The sequence below is a fragment of the Serinus canaria genome, chromosome 4A (assembly GCF_022539315.1).
Source record: "Serinus canaria isolate serCan28SL12 chromosome 4A, serCan2020, whole genome shotgun sequence".
In the NCBI taxonomy this organism is placed as follows: Eukaryota; Metazoa; Chordata; class Aves; order Passeriformes; family Fringillidae; genus Serinus; species Serinus canaria.
The window spans coordinates 34,870-59,184 of record NC_066318.1 but is presented as its reverse complement, the minus strand read 5'-3'; the positions used below and the strand labels follow the sequence as shown (position 1 = coordinate 59,184).

The 24,315-nt window shown below is 38.8% G+C and overlaps 2 protein-coding genes across 4 annotated transcripts; both read right to left on the bottom strand.

The window, feature by feature from the left end:
* Positions 1–210: 210 nt before the first annotated feature.
* On the bottom strand, positions 211–8,138 carry VGLL1 (vestigial like family member 1). 3 transcript variants are annotated; one of them, XM_050974378.1, is made up of 6 exons: positions 7,590–8,136; positions 4,990–5,053; positions 4,200–4,405; positions 3,160–3,585; positions 1,014–1,073; positions 211–343 (listed from the first exon to the last, which is right to left on the bottom strand). In XM_050974378.1, exons 3-6 carry the CDS (start codon positions 4,384–4,386, stop codon positions 318–320), a joined length of 699 nt encoding a protein of 232 aa, XP_050830335.1. In that variant the 5' UTR covers positions 4,387–4,405; positions 4,990–5,053; positions 7,590–8,136; the 3' UTR covers positions 211–317. The 3 variants fall into 3 exon arrangements, with proteins under 3 accessions (XP_050830335.1, XP_050830337.1, XP_050830336.1); XM_050974380.1 differs by having other exon boundaries at positions 3,160–3,582; positions 7,590–8,078; XM_050974379.1 differs by having other exon boundaries at positions 4,200–5,053; positions 7,590–8,138.
* Positions 8,139–9,391: 1,253 nt separating this feature from the next.
* Positions 9,392–24,010, bottom strand: HTATSF1 (HIV-1 Tat specific factor 1). Its single transcript, XM_009090459.4, has 9 exons — positions 23,682–24,010; positions 19,917–20,121; positions 19,562–19,609; positions 18,257–18,411; positions 17,086–17,249; positions 15,356–15,455; positions 14,731–14,820; positions 14,111–14,248; positions 9,392–13,741 (listed from the first exon to the last, which is right to left on the bottom strand). Exons 1-9 carry the CDS (start codon positions 23,850–23,852, stop codon positions 13,457–13,459), a joined length of 1,356 nt encoding a protein of 451 aa, XP_009088707.2. The 5' UTR covers positions 23,853–24,010; the 3' UTR covers positions 9,392–13,456.
* Between the last annotated feature and the right edge of the window lie 305 nt (positions 24,011–24,315).

Genomic DNA, 24,315 nt, shown 5'->3' with positions numbered 1-24,315 from the left:
CAGGAGCCCTTTCAAGAAGGCTACATGAAAAGCCTTAAATAGACAATATTTGGCCACAACAAACATACTGCCCATGTTAATACCACAAACATTAGAAATTATTGTATAGAAATTACTGAATAGAAAAGGATTATTTTGTCATTCCCCAGACAGTAAATAGTACATGTATTCTTCCAGCTGAGAGAAAAAAAAAAAAAAACACAGGATAGCTGCAGTAAATTTCTTCTTGATTCACAGTTGCAAATAATAAAAGTTCACAGAAATAACTTTCTCTTTCAGAACAAAGTAGAAACATTCAGTTGCTAGAAGTACAAATCTCATCTTCTGTCATGAATCTGAATACCTGAAAGACACAGCAGCATCAGGACAGTCAAACAGCACAGTCCCTGCAATCTCTTAAGATGTCGTGCAAACAAAATCGCACCTTTGGGATTGGTGCAAAAGAACCCTTACTAGAATAACCAGAATGACCTATTCAAAGTATCCCCAAAACATTCCACATCAAAGAAACAACAACAGGGTATGACCAGTACCAAGAGACTAATAAAAATAAGGAAGCCTGAATGCTTTGGGAATAATTTCTTAGAACAACTCACCCAGGAGTATGGTCGGTTTGTTGGTGCAAACTGCAGCAGTGCTACCACATGAATGCTTGAGGTATAAAGCAAGGGCTGTTTTATCTTTCTGAGATCTGAAACTTGGACAGCGAGTGCAAAACAGGCATTGTGAAATGGCAGCCTGAAGGTATGAGCACAAAAACTAAGGTGGATGGGGTAAAAAAACCCAATGTATCTCATTTTAGTATAATGTAGTGGTTTGGGTTTTTTTTTGTTTTTGTGTTTTTTGTTTTTTTTTTTTTTTCTTTGTTAATGTAGTTATGGGAGGTGGTGGTTCTATCTGGGGGGGAAATGAGCTTTTGAAATATAAAAGCAAACAAGAAAGATCTTCAATACTACATGCATAAGCAAGACTGCTGTCTGATTTGTTCTAAACCTGTTGGTTTCTTTACTCACCTGCAGTGGCATGGCTTACACTGGGATTTTCTGAGCCTTGGTAAGAGCTTGCTTTCCTCTCTTAAAAAAAAAAAATTAAAAATACTGGGGATGGGCAGAGATTCAGCACAGAGCTAAAAGTAGACCGTAGTTACTAAAGAAATCTTGCACTTTTGCAGCCCAGCCTATAGCACAGGTGCTGAGGAGCTCTGTACTGTCTGGCACAGTAACATACACTTCCATAAATATAAATATCAGCTGTTCTTAAACATGGCACAAGAGCAAGAAGAAGTATATTTAACAGATAGAGCCAGGAAACAAGGACTCCTACAGCTGAACTAAATGTACACATCCTAGGGATTTGCCAAAGACTCTTTGTGAACATGGATCAGCCATTTCTTATAGATCCTTGTTGGGTTATTTGATTATCACAACGATGTGTTAGATGTGTTGTGCTTAGAGGCTCCTGAATATCCAGAAAGGCCCTGTATACATCCTGAAAGAAAGAGCTTTAACTGCTAATGGCTGGAGAACACTGAACTGTTCAATTTCATTTTCAATTTTTTCCTCACTCATTTTCTTTCTGAATTTTTGGGAAAAAGTCCACTGTTGTTAGTAGTGCTTCCCTGATATCAACACAAGACTAATTTAACAAAATAGCTCTTTTTCTGAAGGAGTCAGTTCCTGGGGCTCCCAAGCCTTGATAGGCTTGCATTGCCCCCTTGGGGGAAGAGGGCACCTTACCTTGTTCTTAAAATGAGATCCCAGTTCAGACAGTGTCTTTAAAGAAATTAAACTCTCATTCACTACCTACACAAAGTCTAGGGTGAGTGCCTATGCAACATATACAGAAAACCTCTGCTCATATACCATGAGCAGACAGTTTGCATTCCAGCTGAAGATACAGCCACTCTCCCTTTAACATGAACAGACAGGCATTAGACATGCTATCAGTAATGAGTTAGCAAAACACATACGATCAGGGTCCTCATAACAACATAGATCTGTTGTATCCTCATAAGAGGACCTGTAGATAAACTCCTGCTTGTATCTGCAGGCCATCTTTAGCCCACATTCTGCCAAATTCCTGCAGATGCAGTTTTGAAACTTGGTATCCAGGAGGTATTTCACAGCTGCTTATTTTTCAAAACCAAAGCCTCAGGATTGCTTCTTCACATGCCCAATGTTTTTTGTTTAGAAGCACCAGGAAGGATGCACTGTATTTCTCCAGCAGACTCCCTAAACAATTTCACAGCCCTTTTCCTTGCAGACCAATGTCAAGCTGCCTGCGTGGGGAATGTCCAGCAACAGCAGTGCAGATGTACCCCAACAGGCATCACTGCTTGGGCCAGGAAGCCTGACCCCAGAGACCTTCTCAAAGGCAGAATTACTAACAAGAGAACAATTTTATGCAGCAGATATAGATGCTGTGGGGACATAAATTAACTTCAGGCATCTTTCCGCTGTGCACTGGTAGTACCTAGGATTTGGATTCCTAGTAATTGTGGATAATAAGCAACAATCATCACTGTGTGAATTGCATTAGCTTCGGGATATCTGCAGGGAGCAGACATAGCCTTTGGCAGGCAGGGCAGCAGCACCTCATGGCAGGGAGCTCTTAGCCAGAAGACAAGGCAAGGCTGGTCCACCAGCCCCTGTACCCTCACCATTCCAGCTACAGACAGAGACTGGGAGGGGGAAAAACCCCTGGCCATGCTGGTAAGGGCTGCAGTTTCCCACCCTGTACTCAGAACATAATTAACAGCCTGCACAGTAAGAGAGGCTGCTCAAGGATCTTTCCTGGCCATCCCTTTCTGGTCCTAATGAGGGAGCATCTGGTGTACACCACACCTAATACCCAGGTGTATTAGAGATTAAGATAGCACTATGAATAATGTTTATAGTCACTTAAAATGTCTCCCCAATGTAAGCCAGAGGTGAAATATTGTACGAGTAGGCACAATTTTTTGCACATTATTTGATTAACCCATACTATATGGCTAATTGATTCCAAGTACCACAGTACACACCAGGGTTATCTATTGTAAAAGATTTCTGAGAGTTTGCCAGAAGTTGGATCCAGCTTGGAAAGCTTAGGGACAGATGGCATTATTCTGTCACTTTACATCAGATGTCATCAAAGAATAAAGTGATAGTATCTTCTTACCTCCCCCAGGAGCTGAACTTTGACTGATATTTTGTAACCTCGCAGGTCCAGTCATACAAGCAGAACTTGAGTGTTGCTTCATGGTGCATTCTTGCATGGACGTTAAGCACCTTTCCTGCTGCAGAAGGCCAAGAAGAGAACTGTATTTCCTGTCAGAGATCAGCTCATCAGCTGCATGCAGGTCAGGGAGGGTGTGAGGATACACTGAACCTGGGAGTTCAGTGACACTGGGAGTCCCAGTTGGAGGGAAGGGCCATAAATCTGCAGGTTGAGCTGGACGACTCCGCAGAGATGATGGCTGGCACTGGCCTACCACACCAGCAGCGGAAAAACTCAGAGCAGAAGTTGCCATGCTTGTTGAAGATGATGGATATGGTTTGTAGCAATGCGACGAGAAATTCCACTGCTGGGGAGACATGCTGTCTACTTAAAAAGAGAAAAAAAGCATCTGGAGTCTCATCAATTCTTACTTTTTTCTCAAGGCAAATTCCAGCAGACTTCTAAGGGAATGCTACCAGATTGCATATTCATTTTTACAGAATCTGAAAATCACTTTAGTGCTGCTTATCTTAAAAAAATCAGCCTCAAATTTATAATAAAAGCAGATTAAACCACCACCAATCTTTCTAGTAAGTATTTCTACTGTAGTATGTGTACTACACAACCACCAACTTGGGCAGGTTTTTGACAGCTGCAAGCTCAGACAAATATATTTTTGTGAAGATGACCCCTAAAGTCATAATGTACTTATTGCATTCAGCAGTGATGGGGACACTTGGCTGGAAAATGATGACCTAGTTCTGCCAAGAGGCCCATGGAAAGCTTAGGAATCACTCCAGCAATCACAGGGATTTACCCAGGAATTCCCAGCTACACAGACTAGGGCTTTACAAGGATGACTCTCTTGCTTTCTGTTTGCAAACAGTTTCAAATTTAAGCTCAAGGGATCTTAAATTCCTTCGTAAAAGCCAGTCATCCCCATCCAGCACCAGGCTCACAAATGGAAAGGTGCTCACTGTTTTTCAGGACAAGAGTCTCACCCTTGTGCTTTGTGCTCAGGTCTTGGGGGTTCTTGGCATTGCTGAGAGCTCTAGAAAAATGTTCATCTACCATGCTGTTAATGTCCCCTTGGAAATAAGTGAACACCACGCTCTGAGATCCCCATTCTGTTTTCACAGGCTCTTTGCTTTTAGTCAGCTTGGGCGAAAGCTTCCTTGTTTCTTCCATTTTCAATGACCAACAGTCCCTGGAAAAAAAAAAAAAACCCAACCAAAAACAGACAAAGAAAACAATACCCAAAAAACACAAACCAAAAAAACTAGACAGGTCAAAGAGACAATATTCAGCTTCAACTGCCTAGTGAGTGGTGAGCCCAGCTTCCTCCCAAAAATGGTAGGGGCCAGAAGAACACTTAGTAGTAGGAATAGATTCTCTATTTTCTGCTTTTTCCATGCACTTCTTCTTTACTGATTTCCCTGTTAGATACTTCTAAAATGAAATACTTGGACAGAATGGGCATATCTACCCACCAGCTTTCATTTCTCACCCTGACTTTTAAAGTCTGGGCTTAGGACATAGTACTGTGTGAATGTGCCCTCTGGAAGAACTGAAACACCTTAAAAAATTATTCAGAGGTATCACTATCCCTGAATGAAGTTTGGGGTGAAGTTATCAAAATGCTTTGTCCAATTTAGGTTTTTTTGTTGTTCAAAAAACAATGACAAAGTGAAAAAAAAAACTAAAAGAAGAGCAACAAAAAAAACCCAAACCCCACTATCCTACATTAGAGCTGAAAATAATAATTTTTAGATAAGGTAAAGTCTGAAGTACCTTAATCACTGTCAGCACAGATCTCCAAAACAAAAAGACTTCTAAGAGTAATTAGTTGCTTCACCTGTTGGAAAAAGACATTCAGATTAAATTATTGGAAATTCAAATCATGCCAAATTCAAGCAAAAAACTGTCACAAAACAACAGCAAAAGAAAAAACCTTTTCTTATTTGAACCAACTTACCTAGGAACATGGTGGTTCTGCCAGCTGCTTAAAACTTTGGAGCAAGACTGCTAAAACACACACTGTGGGTTGACCAGAATTTACAGATTTAAGGCAGGAACTCTACTAAAATAGTTTGCAGGAAGTCAACAGAATAAGGCTCCTTTTTGTTCTCTTTAAAAATCTCTGCTGCCAGGTACGGTAAGAGTAGGACAAGGATGCCCTGGAGAAGCATAATTTTCATGCATTTGTACAGTTTCTGGCCACAAGGGAGCAACTTCCCAGCCAGAGCTCACAGGTCTTGCTCTAATCAAAATCATATTTAGCAAGACTCAGGCTACAAATGCAGCGAAGTGCCTGCTGTTTCTATTCAATTTTTTAGTCTCATTGTCAGCTCATGACACTGCATAGCATAAGTGATTTACCTTGGTAGCCAAAGGAAGGCTGTTATTTTTCAGAGATCAGGGCAACCTTTAGCCAATAGCCAGCCGTACCACATAAAACCTCACAAATCATTAGATACGTGTTTCCAACCAACTAACTCTGCAATGCACACCACTGCTTAACCCAGTTCAATGCATTCATCTGATTTCTTTCCTAGTCATACATTCCCTAATCCTCAGAAACTTCCCAATAAACACTGCACTCATCTGTGTCTCAAAGGATACCCTGAAGTCCCTGTGAAGTTTGCCTACAAATGGTTTCTCAGAATTTTCTTGCACATGAAAAAAAACTGCTCAGGCTGCAAGTATTCAGAAAGAATTAGGAAACATGAGGATTAAGGTTGTCAAACCATAATCTATCCCCATTCTGATGCTTAAGCCTTCACCTAAAAACTTCTTGTCCATGTTTATTATTTGCTTCCATATTTAGTTTTGCTTGTTTACCTCCATCTCTCACCATGTGCTCTGTTTAATTCTCCCCGACTCATGGTCACTTGCTCAGCCAGCCATAATCTCCTATCACCAACTGCTAACTCATGTCCAAACTCAGGATTAAAGCTCCTTAGTCCTTATTTTAGAATTTCTATTGCTTTGCTCCATCCTCCTAGATTTACCTAAACACAGCAGTGGGAGCAGGACTGCAAGGTCACACACTGATTCAGAAGACAATATTTCACAACTTTAAAACTGACCCAGCTTTCCCAGACATAGAAAACCTAAAGAAACACTTCCTCCCAATGTACAGGCACCTTTCCAAGGTCATGAGGGGAAGCAGGAACTAGCACAACCCAGCCACACAACTGGAAGGACTGAGCACAGGAAGAGATGCTGTTTTTTCCCCAGTCTTGTTTTAGAAAGCATCTTGCGATTTGGGTTAGGGAACTTTACGATTGCTCAGCTCAGCCAATTCTTGGATTGGAATTTTCAGTGGCCAAAAATTGCCACTGAAAATTCCAATCCAAGAATTGGCAGAGACATGAGCAACCAGATGGCTTGAGAAAGGACAAGAAGTCATTTTGACAGCAATAAGCAAAGCAGCTTTTCCTACTCTGCGCCAGCCCTACACATCAACCTAAAATTTAGGAAGCATTAGTACTGGCCCAGAGGATCACTTTTCCCATTCTTCAATCAGTACAAGCCATTATGTCTTTGTACCACTTTATTAACATGCTTAACTAGCTCCTGACATTAATTCCGGGCTCCTTTAGCATTGTTTATTTGTGTGGAGCAGCTTGTGTGATTGTGACCAGTTAAAATACTGGAAAAAGAAAGTATTTTAAAGGAAAAAAGGTCATTTATCTCTTTTTTTCCCCAGTGTCTCCCTTAAAAATCTCTTGTGCTTTCCAACTAGTAGGCAGAGGAAGGCTTGGTACAACCTAGGTTACATCTCAGTCCTCTCAGTGATCATATGGGCATAAGGATTCTAATGTCCCAGGAGACAGGACCTGAATTTGCAGCAGTGTAGTCTTCATTATCTGCAATTACCTGAACTTCCTGTTATTCCAGCACCCAGCACAAGGTCTGCAAAAGGCAGAAATCCTTCCAACTTGTGTCTGACACAAACCATGGCCAAAATAGAGCAGAAGTGGAGCTCAGGATGAAATGGACTCAGCTTGTATCTCGCTACTCTTAGAATGGGTTAATAATGGCAAAATAGTGCAAGTATTTGTCCAAGTTATTTCTCCTTCAAGTGGACAAGGACCCACGGTCAACACAGGCTTGTGAGTGGTGGCTGTTGACAGCTCACCACAAGACCGAATACTTTACAGTATTTTCCACATTCCCCATGCTTGCCAGCAATATTAACTAAGCAGCACTGGAGCATCTGACAGGGAACTCTTCATTCTTGATTTCATGTAGCTCAAACCAGTTTTAAAAACAAGAAAACTCCCACTTCTCAAGTATTAAACCACAATTTAACAAGCAAGCATTCCCTCTCATCAAGTTACTCCTTGAATAAGGGAACATTTGAGGAAGTCAGTGAATTCTCCTACCTTAACTCACTGTCAGTCAGATTTTCCAGATGTCGGACACTCATGTTGTGTCCAGCAGGTCGGGATCCTTCCTGGGCCTGGCCAGCTCTGCGTGCACTGTAGCGACTGCGGCAGAAGACAAGCCACGTTCATGAACTCCCCACACTTTCTAGCCTCCAGCTGCACGGAACGAGGCGTTTCCTTCAGCCTATCTGCTAAGAATGCATGAAATGCACTCCAACGAGTCAACCAGGTTAGGAGGTTTCAGGAATGAGGAAAATAGGATTGTAAGTAGGTTTGGGTTTGTTTGGATTTATTTTTTTTATGACAATGTGCATACAATAAAGAGGATACTGTGGACTTTGGAAAAGTTTGGAGTAAGATGATAAACGAGATATGGCAATAAACCAAGCTTGTCCAGGACAATAAAAGATTTTTCCTATGTTACAGAATATTCACTCTTAAATTAGTAACAACAAACACCTGTTTTCAACCCAGATAAACGGGATAATAAATTTTCTCACTTTTCTTTGCTGGATCTGTTTTAATAACTACAGGGAAGGGAAAAAAAAAAAGAAATCATTCTTGTTCTGTAAGGGCTGTAGCAGGAAAGAGGTTTTTTTGTTTGGTTTTTTTTTTTTTTTTTTTTTCTGTAGCGAGTTTACCAAAACTAGCAAATTCCAGCCATTCCAGAAATGCTGAAACAGGGGCAAACTTGCCAGTCTCAGCTGGAAAAAACACACTGAGGAACTAGTCAACAAACTGGTGACATTATGTCTTTTACAGAGTAGCTTAGGAGTTTGTTTACTCACCCAGAAAGCTGGAACACAATCCAATTCCCTCTGTCTAAATAGGTATGAATCCGCCCTCTGCCCTTCCCAGAACAATTTAACTACCAGGCTGGGAGAGTTCCCGTGACGGTGCTTAGTCTTCTATTGACACACTGTTTGCGCAAACACATTTTCATTGTGAGACAGACTGGATTCCAGTCCACCAGCAGGGCAAGAGTCTTCAACATCTCCACTGCTCTCCACACCTCATATGGCAGAGATTTCCTCCACTAAAGCTTTTCAAGACCTTATTTGAGATCTTCCTCTCATGCTGACAATTAAAGCTCTCCTCAGGTTAAGATGGCATCAGTTTAAAGCTCCTAGAAAGAACTACATGGTAAAATGGGATTTTCATCCCTATTCTTCAGTACAGGAATTGAATGACTGATTTCCAGTGCTTTTGAAGCAAAGTGTCAAAACTTTGAAGAAAAAAAATTTAAAAACCTTTGAGAATAAAAATTAAAATTCTACTTATCCTTATTAAAAACTTCTTCACAATCTCAATTTCAACTACAGCGTCTGCAGTGATCCCTCCTGCTCCTTTTCTCTCCATGAAGGTCCATTAACATCCCAAGCCAGGAAGAAGGCTGAGACCAAATCCATATTCCCACAAATACCATATTCCCACTTACAGTTCCAGCAACATGTCTACTGGGTCCAGCTGGAAGCTCTGGCACATTAACATACGTAACAAACTGAAGCTCCTGTGCACCAAATGCTATGGTATCTTTTACCGAGGAAAAAAAGACAAATACATTACCTTGAAACTAATCAGCACAGACTTGTTCTGTTCATGAGTTTGTTTATTAAAAAGGTAGTATAAAACACAACCCCTTTAAGAAACAAATCAAAGACAAAGAAAGGGTATTCTCAGATGCTGTCACAATCCTAGACATTATTCAAATAGCATTTGCTTTGTAATGTTGCCTTTTTAAAGGATAAATGAAAATGATTAATTTATTGAAAGAAAATCACCTGTCAGGAAAAAAAATCTGAGTTTACTTACTGAAAAGTTTAATCTAACAATATACTTTTCTTATTACAGAATGAGCAAAAAAACAGTTTGCTGCAAAAGATTTCATAATTCTATAAATATTTTACAGAACTTTCAGAGTATTCTGACAGTAAGATGTCAAGCTATAATGAGCACTACAATACACACAAGTCAAATCAACACAAATACACAACTCACAGAATTCATTTACCATACCGCAGTATGTTTTCTCAAATGCAGAAGTAAAAATAAGAATTTTAAAATCCAACTAAAATCTATAGGAATGTTTTTTTTTTTTCAAATTTAGTTTTGTTTAGTTTCAAGAATTCCAGTTATGAATATTGATGAAAGGCAAGTTTGGGTTTCTGTGAAGCATCCAAACACCTTCAAGTTTTCTTGAGTGAATTAAGCTAATTATTTGTAACTGTTAATATATGTTAACCTTAACTGAATAATGTGTAGGACATGTTTTAGCTAAAATGCACTGCATTTAACATACTAAAGATTTTAAGTGAATTGCAATCCTTATACAAAACCTAAGCTGTACAAGGGACTGAAATTCAATTAAAAATTTTTTAAAAAGCCAGCTGGAGAAACAGATAAACATTTTGATGCAAAATGAAACTAATTCCCTCTTTACACCAGTATACGAACATTCAAGAACTTGAAAGAAAAGAGAAAACCTTTTAAAAAGCCTTTTAATTTGAGGCATTTTGTCTCCAGGTGTCTACCTTGGCCATACTCCTCCAGCCACATCATGTCTGGCGAATACCTGTAACTCCATAAAAACTCCTTCCTGCAAACCACTGAACAGCATTTGATTTTAAAGCAAACTACCAATTTATCCTGAAGCTAAGCAATTATTTTGGATGGTTCAGAAAGTGATTCTGCCAAATTATGCTGAAGGATTAGTTAATACTGTGTCGTATTGTGTTTAAGTGGCTTTTAATCCATTTTATCAAACTGAAAACTGGTAGAAACATCTATTCCTCTAGTTCAAAACGGAGCAAAAATAATTATCCGCAAATTGTTTCAGCCTGCTGCTAGTTATTGTTTCCATCATATACAGAGGAAAGGAGACAGATTCTCTTAAAATTAACCTGTCACCAAAAGCACAGGGATGGAGGAACATGCAGTATACTTAAACACTGGAACGGGACCTAAAAAAACCCCTTAGAAACTGAGTAAAAAGGTTGTTTTTTCACTTCTAATGAGCAAGGAAAGTAAATAGAAAACACTTTTAATTAAAGAAAAAAAAAAGTGAGAATTCCTTTAGGGCTTTAATTTCTTAGCAATTTATGTATGATGCTGATCACTAAGAAAAATATTTAAGCTTAAAAAGCAACTCTGCTTGCTCAGATTTGTTAAGATTTCTCATTAAACATTACTGCTCTATACTCTAAGAATTTCATAATCATAGCTCAAAATAGCAATTTTAACTTCTGTGAAAATTCTTGATTTTTGTTCAGACTGATTTATACAAATTTCATAAATTCAAAATAATTTCATAAATAAATTCAAAAAAGAATATATCTAAAGAATTTGGTTTTAATGAAAATCTGCTGAAAAGACTCACAGCTGCATTAACCTCTCCTCAGATTACTAGACACCCCAATAAATTAATGAATAGTTTATAAAAATATATTTTTACATTTTAGTGGGAAAAATGGAGGTAGACAAAAGGAAAATACAAGTTTGAGTATAATTCCACACTTGAGAACAACATATTTGCATGGAAAAAGAGCTTTTATTACTTAAGAATCCTAGTTAATAGGAAAGCCAGTAAAGCATTTGGTCTCAGTCTTTGTTCTCTACTTTAGCGTGAGGTCTAAAGGAAAAGGTGAAAGGACTAAGAGCACACTGAACTTCCACACCAAATTTGCACATCAGCTGGAGAGAGGAACATACAGCACATACAGCAATTCCTTATTTTTCAAAGTCTTATTTCAAATACTAACACTAACCTTGTTCTCCATATCTGATACCACAGTAAGACTTCATAGAACTTTACAAGTTTTACACATATTTCCACATGTTTCCCTGTATCAGTTGTAATTCCACTGTAAAACAAGTGATCTAACTGTGTAGTGTTACACAACTGGGCTCCCTTAAAAAAAAGGCAAACAAAACGCAAGAGTAAGAGATCTAGAAGCTGGAAGGAAAAAAGGAGCACTGAAACCAATACTCACCACACTAAACTACACTCCTCATATGCAAACACTTCCAGCTTTCAAAGGTCTGTGGTGCTTCTTACCAATAAAAATAATTAAGGCAGAACCAACACAACCCAGGAATGTGTCTGAACACACTACTATGGGCAGCTGCTAACCAGGCAGTGTTTCAGATTCCCTGAATTCTTCAAACACCTGCTTTACTGAAACACACAATCCACACACTTGGGAAGAGGAGAAAATGGACTTTTTTTTAGATGTAGCTGGCAAGAGCTACATCTCTTCTTTATAATGCAACTCAAAATAGGAAATTTGTCATATCAGCGTATTATGAGACCCCAGACTTTTAACTCCTAAATTCAATTATGACAACTATTTTTGTCACAAAAGAAGTAACTTTTAACCACAATGGCAGTGTTAACTTAGATGCTCTTGTTGGCATAGCCACCCACACATATTGACTATATATTAAAAAAATCCCAACAAAATAAACTTAGACAACCATCTAGAATTCAGGAAAAAAATCTGTATGGTAATCTCAGAGCACAAGGTTTGAAAATAACATTTTCAGAGTATTCTGATTACCTCATAATGGAAACACAGCATCTATAGTTTCTTGCAATCCAATATGAATTTAAAAAGTTAAAAGGATCCTCCTTGCAAATGTGTACCAGTAGTCACCCATATAAACAGCATACTATGAATTTTTAATTGTTCAGTGTCTAAATCCATGTTCTTCTATCCTTACTTATCAAAACAGTGGAATTCTAAATTAAGAATGACTATGCCCAAAACAGCTCCCCCCAGTTATTTTTGAAAGTCTGCCACTTACTAAAATATCTTAAGTTAGAAGATATTCTAAGTCCTTGCTTTGGGAAATATTTTGAAGAGGACTACCACTTGCTTTTTCCATATAAGAGCATTCTTCAAAAGCACATTTTAAAGTATTCTAACTTTTGCACAATAAATTGCAGTTTGAGCTGCCAAAGGCATTTAAATTTTATGAAAGATCGAAGATCCTCCCCACTGTGAAGAGCATACAGAGCTAAATGAAAATGTTGAGAACTCACATTCATCATGCTAATGAAGTTTACAAAACACCTTTAATATAAAAGCAAGAATAATAAAGCCACCAAAAAATCAAAAGCCTATATTGATACCTACTGCATACAGACCATGAGAGTGTAAAAACAATGTTATTATGGCGTAGAATACAAGTGTTCATGCACACCTAGTTTCCTCGAGACAATTCCAGCCTCTAACATCAAGAGAAGATCTAAAAAGGGGAAGGAAAACTTCATTCGCTGAATGCTGTGATTTAATAACCTCTCTGCTCTCAGTTTCCCTTAGGGTTGCTGTGGCAACACTGTCTGCCACTTTCTTTAAGCTTGTGACCTGATACTACTCATCTGCCACCTAATACATAGCAACACATTCAAATGCATTCACCCTATCCGGATCCCGGCACATGTTCCATGAAACGATCCAACGTACCAGAACACAAGTTATTGAAATACTGAGTTCCAAAGGAACTTGACAGGAAAATTAACAGCACAATCCACAAATCCTGCAAAAGCTTTGCATTACATAAGTTACGTATAGTTACATAAACTTAAGGGCTGGAACATATTTCACACTCACATCATGAAACACTGACAAGCATAGTTAGAACAAAAGAAGCCTGATGAATTTTACTGTGCTCTTGAAAACTTGAGTTACTTCACCTTTTAATACAAACTTTTAGAACCCCATTAAATGAAAACTTCAAAGCACACAGTTGATGACATTCTAATACACCTATATTCGTATGAATTTTGCCTGAAGTCACCCTGAAGAAAGGGATACACTCAAACATCACCCTAAAAATCATGCTTTCATAAAGCATTAAAGATGTTATGTATCAGCTTCACCATCACTGCCTGCAAGGCTGCTGTCTGTGGAAGGAGCTCCATCTTCATTAATACCCCCACCATTATTCTCCCTCTTAGGAGTTTCATCATTTGCATCCTCCTTAGGTGTGTCATTAACCTCTGGAGGTTGTTTCCCTTCAGGCAATTTAACACTACTTGCTGCAGAATCCGAATCAGATGTAGTCTGCTGCTCCTTTGCATCAGGATCCCCTAAAAATGACTCCCACACCTTGAGCCTTTCTTCCCTTTCTCGTGCAGTCTCCTCCACCTGTTAAAGAAGTGTTTATACACATCATTAGAGTCATACTTGTCAAAATGAGTATTTACACAGATGAAAATAAACAAATATTTATATTACAGAAATACCTCAACGTTGACTGTGAACTAATGATCTGTATATCCAGTGGCTAATCCTCTAAGTTGATGTTTTCAGTACTCAAACAGGTCCTCTAATTTTTTGCTAAGTTGAATAACTGAGAATGATTTTTGGAGACATTCTACAGCTTTTGAAGAGAAGCAAGATAACCCAGACATGGGCAGGGGAAGGGTATGGGGACAGGAATGCCAAGGACTCCTAGAATTTGAGGAGATTTACTGCGTGGAAGACATTGGATAAAATGGAACCACAAAAAGCTACCTGATAATCCGTTACGCCATCCCACGTTTCAGCACTGAGCTGACGGCCACCAAACCACCTTCCATTTAGAGTCAGCTTGCACAAATCAGCTTCTGTTGCTTCTTTAAATGACACAGAAGCCACGCCATCAGGGTGCCTCTGTAAGGACAGGCAACTTGCATTTAATAACATTGTAACTAATGCATTCATTCCAATGCCCTTTATATCGTCTTATAAAATCAATCAGAATATAGCTCCATTCTGATCATACATAATCATGTTTGAAAAGTTCAGTTTTCAGGTTTCCATACGTTGTTCTACTGGCAAATAGAACACAATTTCTGAACACAGAAAACAAAAATTATTTCAGCTAGCTTAGCTACAAATAATGTATCCATACTTTCAAACTCATAACATATATCCAAGCTCCTGGGAAGAGCTACTTGCCTTTACATAGGCTGAAGTATACAGGTGCTTAGACATTAAGATCTAAAAGTTTTCAAGTACTGAAAGATTAAGTCAAGTTTTCATGAAGTAAACACACCCAAACGAATGCTCCACTCATATTTACAGCAGCCTAAACATTTTGCACCTTTGCACATTACATCAATTCTGCCAACGCAACATATAAAAATACCTACATCAAATATGAGAACCTTCTTTACTTGACCAAACTTTTCACACTCCGTCCGCAGATCTTCTCTTATCTCATTTAGCACTAGAGGGTCCTCCTACAAAGCAATTACACAGCTTTAGCTAAAGACAAGCAGTCTCTTCTCTCAGCTCTATTTTAGCTCCATCAGCAGTGGTACACATCTGTCCATGTGTTAAAAGTCCATAAATTAAGTGCTATTATGCTACATTTTCAAAGCTGCCCAGAAGTTGGCAGACAGCTCTCACTTGCATTTAATAAATACTACTTGTAAATAAAGCTATTGTGTGCTCATTTCTCCATTCTAACTATTACTGCTGTTTACTCCCCTTTCCATCCCAGACAAGAGTATTACCAGATATATAGTTTTTCAGACAGTGAAAAACTCCAACTTGAAAAACACGTTCTTATCAACATTTTCTCCTTGCTTTTGCAGAGAGATGAATGAATTTAAAGCAGATGTTTGGCACAAGAGAACACCTTTCCCAAACAATTTAATTTTGCTTAATTTTGTTTTCATCCACTTAGAATTTTGCTACAATTTGTATGGCAGAAAGTTGAGACACGTTAACTTCTAAAAGCACAATCTACAGAAGCAAACAGCATCTTCCTACCTCAAAGTCCTTGGGGTGAAACATATTCCTGATAATAACGATGCGTTCATGCCGCATTCGAGTTGTCCCATCTTTCTTCTCCGGCCTCCAATCCAGCTGTCTAATGAAATGAAGCAACAGTAAGAAGATATTGTTGCGGCCCTCTTCAGTTTCTACAAGTATTCGTTGAAAAAAAAAAATCATTAATTCCGCATTTCTTGCACTATATTAATATATATTTTGACACAAAGTGTTAAGTTATTCTTCTAAAAAAACACAGTAATTACCCAGGTTACTATTGCTACAAAGTATTTGAGGTTTTAAGGTACTTAAAGGCTCATAGAGGGAATATAAATAATTTTTGAAAAATTATCAGTATTTTTTAAACACTGAGAAAATATGTATGAAGTATGAATTCCTTCCTAATATCAACTCAGATAAAAGAACCATCTGTTTTCAAGTGCAATTAAAATGTCAGTATTTTACCATTTTTTGCTAACTTATTCTGGAAAAAATGAGATCCACTATTCCCCTAGATAAAATTTAACTGCTTTTATTTAAAAGAATATGTAAGAACACATCAACTCTTACACTGGTATTACTACAAGATTTATTTTGTTCCCCGGTGTAGAGCCACTAACACAAACTAGTCACATAACCCAGCACATCTGTTCTAGGACTTTGCCTTCTCACAGCAAATCTTCTCATAGAAATGCCTACTTCATATCCTATTACAAAAACCCCCACACGTTCACTTACACTTTTAAATCACAAGATCATACACTGGGGTGGGGAAACCTTAAGTTTCTTCTTAAGTACCTGCTACTTTAGCTGAAGAAAACTTGGATTTCCAATGAGAGTAGTTATACCAGTAAATTCAACTCTTCAACTCAAAAGGAACACAGTCCTTTTATTCACACAAATTGCTGTCAAATACAAATTCATAATTTTCATACACTCGTCTACACACCGGAGATTTCTTACAGCAAGAACCATCAGTGTATTTTTGGGGCAGATATATTTCTGGCTTTAACTGATAAGATATCAAGCAGCCTTGCTCCCCTTAACTATTTCTCCATTACTATTTACAATGCTTAGTGAATGTTACTTTCACTGAAATATCAAAAATATTCAAAGTTTTTTCCTCTTTAATCGGCATCTTCCTGGCTCCAAAAGGCAGAAGAACAATTTTTAAGAGTCAAAATTAATCAAGGTACAACTCAAAACCCAGTATATTTTATAACAGAGAGACGTCTGGGGAAATCTACAGAGATAATTTAGTATTTGCTCCTAACAGCAAACATTTTTCCCCAGAGATAATTTAGTATTTGCTCCTAACAGCAAACATTTCTTGCCATTTGCAATTACCGCAGTATGGCACTAAATATATGCGAGCAGCCAGAGTGTTATGACCTTCCAATAGTAAGCCCAGATATTGTGACAGGACTTGCACGCTCTCATCCACTGAAGAGGAAGAGAGCCTTACTTCCCCAGAAGTATTATTTGCTTCTACATCTGAAGGCACCATTGCTCCCTGTGTATTAATTCAATGTGTGAATCACAAAGAAGTCCATCTTATAAACACTTAATTTAGGAGTTTGCCTCCTTCAAATGTGCTATAGTTAAGCTATTTCACCGTCAGATAAGACTTTAACCTTTGCAAAACTTAGCACTATATTTGAAAGAAAGCACTGCTTTACTAATAGCACTCAGAAGTCAAGCAATATTTTACTGAAATAAAAAATACAAACTTCTGCTGCTGTGACAACTTCTTCTTGTAGTCTTTACATTTCTTCTTCTTTTTGCTTGCATCATACTCCCCCTTCAGTTGAAACTTTGCAACTTCCACATGCAACTTATAGCCTCGGATTTCTGCTTCATCCAGAAGCCTCAAAGCAAGTTGAACTGATTCTCTCTATTTGAAGATAAAACACAGTACAAACTTTAAAGCACATAGCAAAATCAAATTGTATTCCAATAATGTGTCATTAAGTGTACTGTGCTAATAATCAAGTCCTTATCACTGAAAATGATAATGCTGTCTTCTGCCACAGCTGGCACTGGTTTTCTTGATCAAAACCCAGTATTTCTTCACTCCTGTTGTAATTGATTAATACTTAGGAAAAAAGATGCATACTTCATTCAAATACGTCACAGACATGAATCTGCAATATCTAAGCAAGCTGATGAACTGAAAAGCAAGAATAAAAAGGTTTCAGTGGATCGAGTTCCTACAAAACTTGCATCACTTTTCCAAGAACAGCAAATGTTGAGACTCCTAAGTAATTTTTAACGTTTTCCTAAAAGTCCTTTGGAGTGAAGACAGTGTTTATGCCTGTGCACTCCACTGTCCTAACTACTACAATTACAAAAACAGCACAGACTACAAGCCATTTGATTTACTACTGCCTTGAGCTTCATGCAGAACTAAAGCAGTCTGCAAATGCAATCACCAACTTTCAAAAGGATTCACAAGTGCAACACATACGGAAATAGTACTGCAACCTAATCTAGGGTTAATAAAGAATGAAAGCACAGTTCTGAACCAAGCCAGTTCTCAATTAAAAGTTGTAAATATAGGACTACAGTACGTTTCTTCCTGGCTCATTATTTCTCTGGTTTTGGTTACACAGTGGCACATTTTCAAAGTAAAAGGTGAAAATCCTCCCATTTCAGCCCATCATCTCTGGCACCCAAGACAGGAGCATGTAGAAACATGTTCAGTAGGTATTACGGCCATTTCCAGGCGAAGGGTGAGGCTGGAAAGATGCTAAGTGGGCATTTCTGTGTAAATCTTTAAAACAGACAGCTATATTCCGAACTGTGTTTCAGATTTTCAAGAATCTTCTGAATGTGATTCTGGAACAATGGCCATATGTGCCTTTAGAGCGATGGAAAACTTCATTTCGGTGTACCACTGACCTTCAGATAACAACAGAGGCCATCTCCTTTAAGATTTCCTTCCTTATCTTTGTACAGTTTGATCTTGTGTTCTTCTGTCTGAGGATCTCTCATGATGATACCACATTTTGACATGACTTGTACAAATTCATCTTTTGTAATGTCTGGAGGTAAACCTGCAAAATAAATTCAAACAGAAGGCTTAAGTATGATCTATTCTTAAAAAAGCTTCATTAGAACAAATCTTCCCGTAGCATTTATTCAAATTAAAGATATCAAAAAGGACAACAACTTACATACACTGCAAGAAAGTACTGCCCTTGGGCCTTACCTTCTAAGCATTACTTCATACTAGTATTCTGAAAATCGTTCTACTTTATAATAGGTGTAATGCACAGAAAAGTCTGCATGCTCCTTAATATGCACACCTAGAGATTGCTTGTCACACATCATCAACACTGCAGTGAGCACAAAGGCCTCTGCAAATGTAACTCTCCTGCCCAAGCTTCAAGTTCCACTGCACTTCTAGGCATCAGAGACAAAAAAAAAAACAAACCCATAAGAACACAACCTATGAACAGACAACTGTTTTCTTCACTCACAAACTCAATAAAAAGAGTAGCTGATAATGTATAAAGATTTTAAGAACTGAACTCTGAATTGAGGATAAGAAAAAACCAAAATGGATGAGAAAATTATGTGGATGTCCCATGCTAGTTTGGCCTGCATGAAGATTTTTGAATCTTTTTGAAAATGATCGTGAAAAATGCAAGTATGTGCACTCCTGCGACTGCTCACAACCACCAAGTGTAGCTAAGTATATGCATCTAAAGATAGCACCCCACCATCCAAAAGAGGTAGAAAAACACCATAATAAATAAGTGCGCAGATAGTAATGTGAAAGCTCAAATGGAAATTCTCACTCTGTTCCCAACATTTTTTCACTGTTTCCTACTCCTTACCTAATAATTCTTTATTAGAGCAAATTAAAATTATAGCTTAAGTGATGCATATAGTTGAGCTGCTGTCTCATCATAAACTTGTCATTATCCTACCCTTTAAAAGCCTGCAGAAACTGTTTTTCTTACAGAAGAATAAATTGGTGCCTTGGCTGACTCAGCTCAGAGAATACCCCATTTAACAGATAAAAGCATAGAATCCATCCATTCTACTTCTTTCCCACATGTGCAATTTAAAGGTCACAAAGACATTACTCGATCATGACTATAACATTAAGTAGCTTGCAAGTGACAGATAATATTAGAGACATATATGAGTTTTTTACCATCTTTAACTCAAAGTAGACAAATAAACACTATTACTTACCTGTCACATAAACGTTTGTGTTCCTATCTTCTTCAACGTGAAACCACCCTAAATACAAGAGTCTAATTCAGTTATGGCAATACATTAAACATAGGAGCATAAATGTTTATATTCCATCAGATTTATAAGAATTTTTGCTTGCTCACAGAGAAGTTCTGAACATGCCTTGTTTTTTTTCTTTTTCTATACAGATTCAGGAGGATACCTATGAAGCACCACACAATTTTAGAACCATTCTGCAAATTACCAGCACAACCCTATCTTTGCTATACCAGGTAACAACAATCAACTGCCAGTTTTCCCTCAGTACAATACAAGTCACAGCCTACGCAGAGGGAAGTGCTTTGTCACTTACCTGGCTCTAGCTTCCTTTTTTCCAATTTTTGTTTTGGATCTGCTTGTTTTCGTCCTGTCTCATTGGCTGATGGCTGTGTTCCTGATTTCTTAGAACTTACTGGTTGCTTACTTTCAGCGGCTGTACCAGAAGCAGATGAAGTATCTGTCTCATCTGCATGGAAGCCATAGTTGGCATGATAGGTTGCCAGGAAATCTTCTGTTATCTGAAAAGAAATTAGGAAATATAATATAAAATTTCAAAGAGGTATAAATACAGGTTTGCATTTTAAAGTTAGGTAGGCGACAGTCATTTTCTGATCTGGCAACATAGGAAATAACAGTATTTTAAAACTTTTTAAATTATCTTTGCAAAGACATACATACAACAAGAACAATCAGTTCAGGCATTACCTGAACTAGACCAAAGCACAAATTCCATACATATGCATATGTAGTTTCTACACAAGCATTTCACAAGTTCTGCCATTTTTCAAACAAAGCTTTCTGCTTTCCATGTGAGTTGCATCTGCCTGAAGGACAGAAACCAAGTGCTCCTGGCTGTGGTGAAGTGCTAAAATGATACTGATGGTAAGCAAACAACTTATCCACAGATGATGAATGACCGACATTGCAGGAATCTGCCTTTTTGTGGAATCATTTCCAGAGAAGACACATATTTGTGTTGACAGGCAGTAAATATCGCACTTAACCAGAGATGTTAACAAATTGCTTCTAGGGTAATAGGCATTACATTAAATCCTACAAATAGATAGAGAGAAACTATATTTGGATAAAATATTACATGGACCAACACCTATTCTTTGGAGATAAAAATAAAAGAAAAAACGCACAAATTATACACAGTACTTCCAGCCACTGGCAATCTCAGGCTAAGAGATACATCACAGCTGCTTTCGTCAGCATCCCCACATTATGGAGTAATGGAGTAATTTCTGAAGTTGCACATTCTGAAATATTTTTTCTCAAAACTGAGCCTTAACCTTTGAAAAATCTCATCTGACTCTGACCTTTGCTGCACTTGCTTCATTTGTATTCAAAAGGAAACAAAACTTTGTGCCATTAAGCTACTGTAAGAGAGCAATTTCAAGTGTCAGTGATGAAAATGTAATCTCTTATCTTCCACAGTAATTTGAAACTTGATGTTCAAGCTTTAAAATTTCATTATGACAAATCAGAAATGCAAAATTGACAGTAACAGGCTTGTCAGGAATAATGTAAGATGCCATGGAGTCCCATAACCTTAAAGGTTAACACAAAATAACTAGTAGGCTAAAGATTTGCCACACACCTCAATGAAGAATGTAAATGGCTGCTCTTACAGGTATGACATAGCACAGCATCAAGACAAAGTACAACCACATTTAGTGAAAAAAAGAAGACTCTGCTCTAATCGGGTACATTATCTTAGACATTAGCCATCTTAGCAAATCCTTAGCGCCACAGTTGATGAGATCCAGAGAATTAGGAAGCTTCTGTACTTGCTGGTGAACAGCATTATTAATTTACATCAGAGAACCTACTCATAAATTAGTGATTAAACCTGCAAAAGCATTATTTTTCAGTTTCTGGAGGACCTGCACTCTGTGTAAACCTCCATTTATTCTTAGCAAATTATCTACCACAGACTATAAAATTTTGCCACTCTGTAACAAAGATGTTTCTTATAAAAAACCATAAAATACTATCATCCATATAACCATTACCACTACTTCACCTTAAAAATGTCTTTTTACAAGCACAGAGGAGTTTATACACATATCAAGGCTTTTATTGGAACTCCTGTCATACCCAATGGCACTAGAAACAAGTAGACACAGAACTACTTACTGGGGACTTCAATCCAGTTCTGGTGGAGCACATCACAGAGATCAGTCCTACCTACACACACACACAGTCATGCAGTTTGGGGTGATTAAGCCTATAGAAAAAGAATCACAATACTACAGAACATGTGAGTGTGTAATTAACTGCTGGTGCCACTGAAATGGAAAGGAATAACCAAATGAAAAACAGATACCCTGTGCTTGAAGATGACAGCCAATGTCTGTATTTTCACAGCAAGTGATGCAAGCAGCAGATAAATTTCACATGTTATTTTGTGCTATGTCTGTGAAGCACTAAAAAAGTTGGCATTCATCAATACAGTACCACTGAAATAAAAAATAATTAAATAATAAACAACGCCGCAATTGCTTCTGTTAAATACTTTACTGTCTCCAATTTTTTCTAGGGAATGCTGGCAGATAATATCATTCACTTTTTGCACTGCTTTGAAATTTGCTTTAGTGGAAGTTCAGCAGACACTGTATTCCCAAAGCAGAGCAGCAGTGCAATCCCAGTCTATAGACAACAATTACTTAGACCAGTCAGAATATTTTCATCTTTTGTCAAGAAACAGAGATTAAAAATTTCATAACTGCCCAAGGAGAAAGAAGTACAGCTTCTGGTTACAACTGTCTCCTCAGTTTATCTGGATAAAAAATTCTGTTAGTAATCATCAGAAAAACTCTATGGCATCCAGCTGGGTAAAGAATCTTTGTGGAGAACAGTGGGTCATGGATAGGTCACCAACTTCTATTACACATCATATTCACTAGTGAACTTTTCTGCTCCTATTTAACCTGTCCAACCCTTAATGCTATCTCCTCTCCAAGACGGAACAGACAAGAAAAGCACTTAGGAAGGATAAACGCTAGTAAGAAGAGACACATTTCAAAAGAGAAACACATTTCAAGAAGAAGGGGAAGAAATGGGAGCAAAACAACAAGAACCCTCTTACAAATTACTGTACTTACTGGATATAACACCCCACACGGAGTCAGAAATGCTCATTTCTCCACTGCTTCACTTTCTGAGTTTTGATTTTTTACATTTTTACACCTCCATAAGCCATCTGTTCCACAGACACCTTCCTAGGTTTACACGCATTCAAACTTGGCACTACAGGCTTCACTCTCACTCAAATTCTCTGGATTGCAATGAATTCACAGTCACAAACTAGAATTGGCACATTACATCCATCAAGTAGATGCCATAAAATGTCTTAATATTAAATTAAGTAATTGCCCTCATTCATTGCTATATGATAAGAAAACTACTATGTTACTCGCAAATCAGTAGACTGGCTCAAAATATTAAATTTATGTTCACTCGCCCCCTGAGGATCCATGTTATTATAGCAAGACCATACTTCATAGTTAAAACATTTAACAAAACTTTTAAAAACTAAAAACTGCATGCTGTGGAACACCACTAAGACAAATACACTTATTTTTCAAGTGCACTTCTAAGACTGTTGGAGATGGAAAAACACATCCCACATAATTCTCAGATAACAATAAAAGAGATATAATACTACTCTATTTTCATCTAGACTTTGTAACATACTAATTCATTTCCACACTGGCAACAAAGAGATCACCACAGCTACTGTAGTGAGACTACAGCGGTGAACTACAGAGACCTAAGCACATCCCATCTCTGATCAACATCCACAAATATAACCGTGACTTCATCCCAGACCCGAACAACTCTACAGATTCTCTGCCCAGGCGCATAGCCAACGAGCAGCTCCTCACGACAGCGCAGCCGGTCAAGGACGGAGACGACACCGTCGTTTTGCCTGTAAAAAGGTATGTTTTGGTGCTGCTGAGAATCGCAGCAGACACGATTGGGTGGGTGAATGCGGACACCTGCGTACCGACGAGATCCGGCATCAACAGCTCCTTCTTCTCCCCCTTCCTCGGGGCTCCCCTGTACTTACCTTGGGGAACCAGGCCTTCTTCTCCAAGTCCCACTCATAGGCAGCCCCGTCCGCCGGGTCCACGTAGGTAAAGGGGTCGGACTCGCCCTCGCCCTCGGCTGGCTTGGCCTCGTACTGCTGCTGGAGCTGCAGCTGCCGGTAGAACTCCTCGTTTCCATCCTCGCCGCTCATCCTGCCCCGTTCACTGGGCCTCGGACACCAGCGCTCCTTCCGCCGCCGTCTGAGGCAGAGGAGGTGGCGGGAGCGCGCGCGGAAAACCCCGAACCTCACGCGACCGCCGCGACCGTCCCGGAAGCCAGCGGGCGCACAATACCGGAAATATCCCACACGCAGCCGTACCTTCCGCCCGCCCCGCCCCTTTATCCCGAGCTGTAGCCAATGAGACGAGCCGTGTTTGGTCATGCGGGGAGCGGCGGAGCCAATGGGAAGAGAGGGGGGGGAAAGCCCTTCCTGGAGAGGTCAGAAGTAAGGGGCGGGCCCTGAGGTCAGGGAGTCCGTCGTGGGACAGGGGCGGTTGCCACAGCGGCGCCCTTGCCGTGTTTGGTTTTTTTTGTTCCCTTTCCCTTCGCCCTCCGACTGCTGCGCTGTTTCGCAGAGGCAGGGGCTCTGCATGAGGGCAGCTGCCTCTGGCACA